This window comes from Mizuhopecten yessoensis, unplaced genomic scaffold, assembly GCF_002113885.1.
Source record: "Mizuhopecten yessoensis strain PY_sf001 unplaced genomic scaffold, ASM211388v2 scaffold6625, whole genome shotgun sequence".
NCBI classification, from domain to species: domain Eukaryota; kingdom Metazoa; phylum Mollusca; class Bivalvia; order Pectinida; family Pectinidae; genus Mizuhopecten; species Mizuhopecten yessoensis.
The window spans coordinates 617,262-628,055 of NW_018406643.1; the positions used below are offsets into that span (position 1 = coordinate 617,262).

Consider the following 10,794-nt stretch of genomic DNA (forward strand, 5'->3'; position numbering starts at 1 on the left):
AGGGGTTAGAGCGGGGCCCCAAAGGGAACATTTACAAATATTTTAAAATTCTTATCCTTTGATGACATGACAAGTATTGTATTTCACTTAGTTTACATGCTGATTTCCACATCACATCTAAACAATAAAATAAAGCTACCAGTACCTATGATATAACTCAGGTGATCACTAAGGCCCTTGGGCCTCTTGTTGACGATAGGTAATTAAAAATATTGAATTTCAAACCAACTTGTTTCTTTCTTATTATAAAATATATGCATTTTGGCATTTTGGAGAGATTTACACTTTTCTGAAATCAAATGTGTGATTGAGATTAATTAAAGATTGTTATACAGGTAAATGACAGAAAGTTTGTGACAAATTTCAACCCTTAAATTGTCTTAACCTTTTTTTTCCATGGAGATATTTTCGTGATCCAAACACCAAAATACTCAATTAGGTAAATCTCTTTTCAATAAACATAATAAATGGTCTTTCCTTTAAAATAAAAATCATGTAGCATACCTAAAATAATAGTTGTTGATGTATTTATGTTTTAAATCTTGATATATCTCTTTAAATGAAAAGGAGACAACTTGATTATGTACAATAATTTTTTATCACTGCAGTATTGAATCCTGTCTCTGCATTAAATGAAGTCACCCAGAGGTTAAGATGGGAGGTACCAGAATACCATTACGAGTGTCTGTCATCAGAGGACCCACCGAAGTTTGTTTGTACGGTAAATAAAAAAATGACTATGATAAGTTTTAACAGGAATTGTTTAAATGGATTTCAACAGTTCACCAGAGTCACGCAGTAGACCTACCTATTGTGATCACCTTTATAGTTCACCAGAGTCACACAGTAGACCGACCTATTGTGATCCCCTTTATAGGTCACCAGAGTCACACAGTAGACCCACCTATTGTGATCACCTTTAATCCAGCATCATGCATTGTCTAAGGTGAATCATGCGGAAAAAATACTTTTCGATTTCTCAAAAATTCTGTTGAGTTTTGATGAAACATGGTGGAAATCACCCAGCATCAGAATATCCACAAGAGTCTGCAACTGGTTGTAAGGGAAAAATTGCAACAGCTTCATACTGAAATCAGTGTGAAAGGAATTGTTTAACCCATTCACCCCTCAAGTCACATTTGAACCTTACCAAATCAAAGACTTAGCAAGTGTCACACAGTAGACAGACCTATTGTGATCACCTTTATAGGTCACCAGAGTCTCACAGTAGACAGACCTATTGTGATCACCTTTATAGGTCACCAGAGTCACACAGTAGAGCGACCTATTGTGATCACCTTTATAGGTCACCAGAGTAACGCAGTAGACCGACCTATTGTGATGACCTTTATAGGTCACCAGAGTCACACAGTAGACAGACCTATTGTGATCACCTTTATAGGTCACCAGAGTAATGCAGTAGACCGACCCATTGTGATCACCTTTATAGGTCACCACAGTCACACAGTAGAGCGACCTATTGTGATCACCTTTATAGGTCACCAGAGTAACGCAGTAGACCGACCTATTGTGATCACCGTTATAGGTCACCAGAGTCACACAGTAGACCCACCTATTGTGATCACCGTTAATCCAGCATCATGCATTGTCTAAGGTGAATCATGCGGAAAAAATACTTTTCGATTTCTCAAAAATTCTGTTGAGTTTTGATGAAACATGGTGGAAATCACCCAGCATCAGAATATCCACAAGAGTCTGCAACTGTTATAGGTCACCACAGTCACACAGTAGACCGACCTATTGTGATCACCTGTATAGGTCACCAGAGTCACGCAGTAGACCGACCTATTGTGATCACCTTTATAGTTCACCAGAGTCACACAGTAGACCTACCTATTGTGATCACCTTTATAGGTCACCACAGTCACGAAGTAGACCGACCTATTGTGATCACCTTTATAGGTCACCGGAGTCACACAGTAGACCGACCTATTGTGATCACCTGTATAGGTCACCAGAGTCACGCAGTAGACCGACCTATTGTGATCTCCTTTATAGGTCACCACAGTCACGCAGTAGACCTACCTATTGTGATCACCTTTATAGGTCACCAAAGTCATGCAGTTGACTGATCTATTGGGATCACCTTTATAGGTCACCACAGTCACGCAGTAGACCGACCTATTGTGATCACCTATATAGGTCACAAGAGTCACGCAGTAGACAGACCCATTGTGATCACCTTTATAGGTCACCAGAGTCACGCAGTAGACTGACCTATTGTGATCACCTTTATAGTTCACCACAGTCACGCAGTAGACCGACCTATTGTGATCACCTATATAGGTCACCAGAGTCACACAGTAGACTGACCTATTGTGATCACCTTTATAGTTCACCACAGTCACGCAGTAGACCGACCTATTGTGATCACCTTTATAGTTCACCGGAGTCACACAGTAGACCTACCTATTGTGATCACCTTTATAGGTCACCAGAGTAATGCAGTAGACCGACCCATTGTGATCACCTTTATAGGTCACCACAGTCACACAGTACACCGACCTATTGTGATCACCTTTATAGGTCACCGGAGTCACACAGTAGACCGACCTATTGTGATCACCCAGAGGTTAAGATGGGAGGAACCAGAATACCATTACGAGTGTCTGTCATCAGAGGACCCACCGAAGTTTGTTTGTACGGTAAATAAAAAAATGACTGTGATAAGTTTTAACAGGAATTGTTTAAATGGATTTCAACAGTTCACCAGAGTCACGCAGTAGACCTACCTATTGTGATCACCTTTATAGGTCACCACAGTCACGAAGTAGACCGACCTATTGTGATCACCTTTATAGGTTACCAGAGTCACACAGTAGACCGACCTATTGTGATCATCTTTATAGGTCACCAGAGTCACACAGTAGACTGACCCATTGTGATCACCTTTATAGGTCACCAGAGTCACGCAGTAGACTGACCTATTGTGATCACCTTTATAGTTCACCACAGTCACGCAGTAGACCGACCTATTGTGATCACCTATATAGGTCACAAGAGTCACGCAGTAGACAGACCCATTGTGATCACCTTTATAGGTCACCAGAGTCACACATTAGACCTACCTATTGTGATCACCTTTATAGGTCACCAGAGTAACGCAGTAGACCGACCTATTGTGATGACCTTTATAGGTCACCAGAGTCACACAGTAGACCCACCTATTGTGATCACCTTTAATCCAGCATCATGCATTGTCTAAGGTGAATCATGCGGAAAAAATACTTTTCGATTTCTCAAAAATTCTGTTGAGTTTTGATGAAACTTGGTGGAAATCACCCAGCATCAGAATATCCACAAGAGTCTGCAACTGTTTGTAAGGTAAAAATTGCAACAGCTTCATACTGAAATCAGTGTGAAAGGAATTGTTTAACCCATTCACCCCTCAAGTCACATTTGAACCTTACCAAATCAAAGACTTAGCAAGTCCATTTTAAAAATGTAGGGGTGAATGAGTTAAATGGATATTGTACTTAGATATAGTGATTATTTTGATTCTGAATAATACCCGAAAAGAAAAGGTTTATTGTTATTAAAAGATGGCTAATTATAGGGTATAAGGATCTGTTGATACAGTTGTTGCCCAAACAGACAGACAGACACTGCCCTGTACCATCCTCAATATCTAGAGGTTACGCTCACTTTTGCTCTCTGCACCCCTAGAACAAGTAGGTTTTGGTGAATGGTATGTAAATGATGTGGATCCCATTTTGTAGGTTTTGGTAAATGATGTGTAAATGATGTGGATCACATTTTGTAGGTTTTGGTAAATGATGAATGGTATCAGTCCACAAGCTGCTCCAATAAAAAAGAGGCCAAAGCAGACTCTGCCGAAGCGTTCTTTGTACATCATCGTAGATCAGAAAGTGAAACCTACATGGATGTACTGAAACACATTACAAGCAACACAGAGACAGAGAACCAGACGGATCCAAGTAAGTATTTATTTAGCTCAACTGATCCAAAGGGTCAAGAGAACTTACAGCATGGTGTACATGTACTTCTGTTTATTAACTTTCCCAGGAGGGGAGCTAATGGGCAAGGTCCAGTAGCTGTAGGGTAAACAGAGGTAAATCTTTGAAAGAATATTCATTCAGTGCAGGTTTTTAACAGAATTGATCTGAAGCATCACTTGACCAAGGAAACTTTACATTGTTGAAAGAAACATGTACCTCATCCCCCTGTGGATAGAGGGCCAGGGCCCAATAGAGGTAATCTGATTTAAGATTTGACCTGGAGTGGTATTTTGGTCCAGATGACTTTATTTGGTGTAAAAACAAAGTTTTGAGGGGAGGGGCATCAGAGGAGAAAGAGGATTGATCACTCTTTATATACAAGTGAAGAGCTTTTAACCAAAATGAGACATAGGGGGAGCAGGAACCCAATATTGTGTGTTTCAAGTATCCCTACCCTAGATTTTCCTGCTGACTCTAGAACATTTTAACACCTACCTGCATTCAGGATTAATTACTTAGCCATGAAAACTTGCTGTCACTCATAAAATGTAGTTTCTTCCTGTCAAAAGCCATAATCTTTGATATTTCATTTGTTTACAGCTTTTAAAACATGAGTTCCAGGGAAAAAGCAAAAAGGTCAGAGAGAAAGACTATGGCAGGCGCAGCAGAATTCTGGGTGTCGAAGGCTAAGACAACATTTTGGCTTCATTCTCACATAAAAGTATTCTTATAAAAATTATCTCAGAAAAATATTGAAAATTTAAAATGTACATATGTGGTTAAAGTGATCAAGAATAAAATTTGTAATTGATTCATTGATTTGTTCATTTCATTTGTATTACCGTGAAAATGTGAAATAAAAATAATTTGTTAGCTCAACTGGCTGTGGTGCGTTGTTCATCATCTCTCTCTTGGTGTTAACTTTTTTCTTAAAAAAGTCATCTTCTCAATAAACAAAAGGTCTACTAAAAGTCTTAGGGTGGTTATATTTGGCAAGTTGCATTCTGGGATGAAGGGCTATAAAGTTTGTTCAACTTAATGTCCTTATTTGATTTTCAAGGTCAGGGGTCAAGTGTATTTTAATCTTTTAACAGTTTCTTTTGAATAACTTTGAGTCAAGACACTGATATTTTGCTAGTAGTTTAATTTTAGTCCGCTTTTAAGGTTACAAGTGTGAGATTTACACTAGGTAAGTGGTGCAGGCCCATTGGGCCTCTTGCTTTTAGCTCACTGGGTCTGAAGGACCAAGGTGAGCTTATGCCAAACCGAGGCGTCTGTCGTCCGTCATCAACAATTTCTTCAAACGACTTCTTCTTAACCATTGATTGGAATTTAACCAAATTTGACTGAAAGCATCTTTAGGTGGTGGGGATTCAAAAATGTACAAACGGTGGGGCTAAGGGGCGGGGCCAAAAGGGGGTAATTTGGCTTTATTGCTATAAACGATCTCTTCTGTAAGACTATGCACTGGATATCAATCATATTTGGTCGGAAGCATTCATGGGAGGCAGGGATTCAATATTGTACAAATGGTGGGGTTGACCCCCCAGGGAACTGAGGAGTGGGGCCAAAAAGTTTTTGGGCTTTATTCGTTTAAGTGACCTCTTCTTTGGAACTTAGAGATGGATATCAACCATTTTTGACTGGAAGTATCCCTAGGTAGTGGGGATTCAAAATTGTACAAATGGTGGGGCTGACCCTCAAGGGGGCTGAGGGGCGTGGCCAAAAAGGGTAATTTTGCTATTTGGCTTTAAGTGACCTTCTCTGGAACTCGGCGATGGATATCATCTATATTTTATTGGAAGCATCCCTTCGTGATGGGGATTAACAATTGTACAAATGGACAGGCTGACCCCCTGTGTCATATCTTTAAAATGGTTGAGATCCCCACCCCAAAACTATATTTACAAATGCTGGGCATAAAGAGCCAAATGCAGTCATGATATTAGAATTGGCCCTGGGGTCTGGCCAAACCCCCAGGGACTATAGTTTCTGAGTCACAGCTTGGAAACAGTTGAGATCCCCACCCTAAAAAGAGAGGAATGCACATATGCTTCCAGGATGGCCCTGGGATCTGCCCCACACTTGGAGACTTAACCCTGGGTCATTACTTCGAAACAGTTAAGATCCCCACCCCAAAACTATATATACAATTGCTTGGCATAAAGAGACGAATGCAGTCATGATATTAGAATTGACCCTGGTATCTTGCCAAAACTTAAGGGACCTAGTTTCTGAGTCACAGCTTCAAAACAGTTGAGATCCCCATCCCATAATTAACTTTACATAAAATTGCTGGGCGTGAAAGTTATAATATAGATATGCTGCGAGGATTGGCCTTGGGGTCTAGCCCTATCCCTTGAATCTTATTTGGAGAATATTTTGCCATGATTGCTTAGATATCCAGGTGAGCAATTCAGGCCCTCTGGGCCTTTTGTATTTAATTGTGATTATGTTATACTTAAACAGAGCAGATTGTGATTATGAAACCATAACTGGGATATTTTTTATAGTGCTGTCAGAATTCGTCAAAAGTATGGCAATCACAAACACGATATGTAAAATTAAAGTGGTCTTTTTTTTCTACAAGTGTACAATAAGTTACATCTCTCATCTTTTGCCATAATTTTAGTTATGAATGTAATGTTTTTGAAAACTAGAACTGCAAGTCAAAGGCTAACTTATACCTCCCGCTCCCATTTAAACGAGAACTGTTAGGCAAAGGCTAGTTTATACCTCCCGCTCCCATTTAATCCAGAACTGTAAGCCTAATGCTTACTTATACCTCCCGCTCCCATTTAAACCAGAACTGTAAGCCTAAGGCTTACTTATACCTCCCAATCCCATTTAAACCAGAACTGTAAGCCTAAGGCTTACTTATACCTCCCAACCCCATTTAAACCAGAACTGTAAGCCTAAGTCTTACTTATCCCTCCCGCTCCTATTTAAACCAGAACTGTAAGCCAAAGGCTAGCTTATACCTCCCGCTCCCATTTAAACCAGAACTGTAAGCCAAAGGCTAGCTTATACCTCCCAATCCCATTTAAACCAGAACTGTAAGCCAAAGGCTAACTTATACCTCCCGTTCCCATTTAAACCAGAACTGTAAGCTAAATGCTAACTAATACCCCCACTCCCTTTTAAACCAGATCTGTAAGCTAAAGGCTAACTAAGGCATAGTGTTGCAAAGCAAGCCATAGTCTCCCACCAGTTATGATTTATTTATTTACTGAGCTGTTCACTTATTTTAGTACATGTATATAGGTCACAGTGACATACTTCCTGTACTCCCTCTTCTTGCCAAAATATACATGCATACAAAATCTTATTAGCCCAGGTGAAAAGCATAACATATGCCCAAAAAAGACTTTTTCAGATCTGAGGTCAACGGTAAAACGACAGGTCACAGTGACCTACTTTTTGTATTTGACATTCCACCATGTCACACACAGATACCCAGATTTTATTCTAACTATAGGAATTTACATTTTCTTCTGCTGTAATATCTGTAACATATAAAAAAAAATCCATATCCTGAAATTAGAAACACATGGAAAAAGGCATGATTCCCCCCAAAAAGGGCTCCTAAATGGACACGAAACAAATGAAGTAATAAATAGGAAGTACACAACTACATGATGACAGAGGGTAGCTATCATATCTGTTAAGTTTTGATGAAAGTGGCCTAGTAGTTTAGGAAGAGTTTTCCGGGCAAGGATTTTTCAACAAAGGGCCATAACTCCGTAAATAATGGGTCAGAATGAATAAATACTAGCTAGATGCAGAACGTCAGGGGGTAATTACCATATCTGTAAACTATCATTGAAATCGGACCAGTGGTTTAGGAGGCGGACAAGGGGCTTTTTCAACAAAGTATCATATAAATTCCTTTAAAAAGGGTCGGAATGAAAAATACTACATGGATGCACAACGTTAGTGGGTAGTCGTCATATCTGGAAACATTCGTTAAAATTTGCCCCGTAGTTTTGGAGGAGTTGGCCGGAAAAGGATTTTTCAACAAAGGGACATAACTCCGTGAAAAAGGACCAGAAAAAATATCTGGATGCAAAATTTCAGACGGTATTACCATATCTGAAAACTTCCGTTGGAATCAGTCCATTACTTCAGAAGGAGTTGTCCGGACAAACATTTTTTACGGACAGACAGACAAGCTGATTCCGGTATACCTCCGCCTACTTCGTTGCGGGGCTATAAGCAACATTTTTGTATGGAATTTTCGTTGATCTAACAACGCTTAGAACAACTGGGATCAGTAAAAGATTCTAGAATACAAAAACAGAACTGTTGTTTGTAAGGTCGCTACATGTATTCAATGTAGAAATATGATGGGATTTGCATAAGAGCCCTTATTCATTTCTATCCAATTATGGGAAAAGTTTTGGTTGAAACTTTTAATCTAAAAGATTCTTAAAACTTTGGTTCATGTGTACAGTTTAGCAAGAAAATGGCAAAGTTTGATTCATTCGAATGCAAAGCAAGAAATTAGCCAGCGTCGCCGGGAATTTGAAAGGACAGTACGCACAATTGTGTTCCTAATAGAACACCCTTTTAATGTCGTTTGGAGACGATCTGGCCAAGACAATAAAAGATAGGAAAGAAAAAAAGTTGTTTTAACTTCTTACAGTGTCGATCAGTATGCAAACAAAAGGTTTTAGTAACCACGGAATTAGATTATTACTATCTAAGTCCTTGGTTTAACACAGGGAGATATAAATCTCACAATTAGAATCGCCATTTTAAAATGATACACATTACAGTCATTGTAATCAAAAGAGAAAACTGTTTTATGGCATCCTTAGATTAGAAGGATGTAAAGTATTCATGGCTTATATCCAGAACATAGAATAATTTATACGTTTCCAATTCGAAGGACCGTTGTATGAATTCACAGATTTTTTCAAATGGTCTAGCATAAGCCCCTCGTAGTTATCAGAGTTGCGGAAAGGGGGCCCATCATATTGTACAATGTACTGACGATCCTTACGGTAATAGAGGGTCATATAGGGCACAAGACCGTGGGTTTGTTAAATATCCAAATAAGTCAATCTTCAAATCACCTCACCATCCAATACTAGCATATATTTGGTTCATTTGAAATTCAACTGACATGGCTGTACCCCTTCGTCAAGGATGAAAAGGGAAGATCGCGTCTTTTTGTAGCGAGGTTTTCATACCAACGTCGACACCGTCTGATGATGGCATTGCCTTACACGTTACAAGGAACTTGGCATCTTATGAGGATGTTAGGGGGGCAACTGCACGCATCATATAGCGAGGAAATGACGTCACACATTTATTTTGACGGTGTTATGTATATTGGGCCTATTGTCGAAACATTAATAATGAAGAAACCGGTTAACAATAGAAAACAACAAATTATACCTGGTTTTCACAAATATCTCCACGCTGACCAAACCCTCTCAGAATATCAAACCATATGTAATGACCATGACGTGAAACACTCCCTGATTTCAACAAAGCCTGTGACGAGGATGAACAAGTAGACGTCGCCACTTTTGGACTTCTCCGAAACTTTTTACACCGACATTGACAAGCTGCAACACGAGTTTAACAATTCCTGAGTTCGAGGACCTATCCATTTCATGTCGTCCTTGAACGAGAATACCCCCAAAGAAGCCACATTAGACTCTGGTTTGCTGCAAGGTACAGTCTTCGGTCCCTGATTGTTTCTCTGTCACATTAACGACCATATGGACTCGGTAAAACCCTATTACACCCTTTAAAGATGACTTCTTACAGTATAGATGTGCATTATATTTTTTCCAGGACCACGTACATTTGTACGTGACCCTCGAAAAAAACAATGTAAAATTGGGCAGCGGTCTTGGTCATGATAAATGAACGTAACACGAACACATAAATAATATACATGCAGGGAGCAAAAAATAAAATTTCACAAATTTAACTCCAAAAATGCTACATACTGAAGCATCAAGAACTGGAACCAAACAGCTTGTACCCTAAATGGTAGACTGGTTATTACCAGCCCCTAAGGTTTTTTATGAGGAATTTACCAGCTGCATTTTCCTACAAGCTTATCTCCCCCTAGTTTGATTCAGACATCCAAGTGATCAAAATTATTAGAGTATTTTTCAAAAAAAATTAATATTCTAAAGACAAGAGGTCAGTCTACCTAACTGGACACATCGTCCGCCTAGTGCAGCACACAAGCGAACTTCGGCCTGCAAAATTTCAGAGGATCTAAAGCGGAAAACATGGATTACTTTATTACGGAGCCCTCATACTAAACCGGAAATTGATAAATTTGAGAGCAAACAGGGACTACTCGGGTTGTAATGGTGGATGTACGTGTATGACAAAAAAGGTTTCATGAACTTGATTTACCGACACTCCAGTATCACACATTCGTGTACCAAATGGTTAAAGGGTTGGTAATGCAATAACCCCGTCCGATTTTCAAAAAGAATCGAGACCAAAACAGCAAAAAAATAATATCAAGTATAGAGTGCGACCGCCATACAACACACATACTTATTAATTAATTCTTCCATCCTCAATACTCCCAGGATTAATGCTCAATTTCGCTCTCTGCACCCTTGAATTATATCACAGCATCGTAGGCTCAGTGTGCGTCACCTCGTGGATGAGGCAAGAAGACTAGTTTGATCAATATGTCGGTCGCGTAACGGTAAAACTGACTGGCTTTGAAGTTGGATGTCGCTCCTCTGTAATCATCAAAGAACAGATATCAGCCTAGCAATTGGTCAGGATTTTGTAAACCCGAGACTAATCAAAAAGCTAGCCACGTGCC

At 39.5% G+C, this 10,794-nt stretch overlaps 1 protein-coding gene across 1 annotated transcript in view; it reads left to right on the plus strand.

Moving 5' to 3' along the window:
* Positions 1 to 4,859, plus strand: part of LOC110452349 — a 22,928-nt gene extending 18,069 nt beyond the window's left edge. The window contains exons 11-12 of the mRNA XM_021500811.1: positions 3,865 to 3,959; positions 4,581 to 4,859. Coding sequence (XP_021356486.1) covers positions 3,865 to 3,959; positions 4,581 to 4,594 — 109 coding nt within the window. The 3' untranslated portion in view covers positions 4,595 to 4,859. The remainder of the gene's footprint in view (positions 1 to 3,864; positions 3,960 to 4,580) is intronic.
* Positions 4,860 to 10,794: the final 5,935 nt, after the last annotated feature.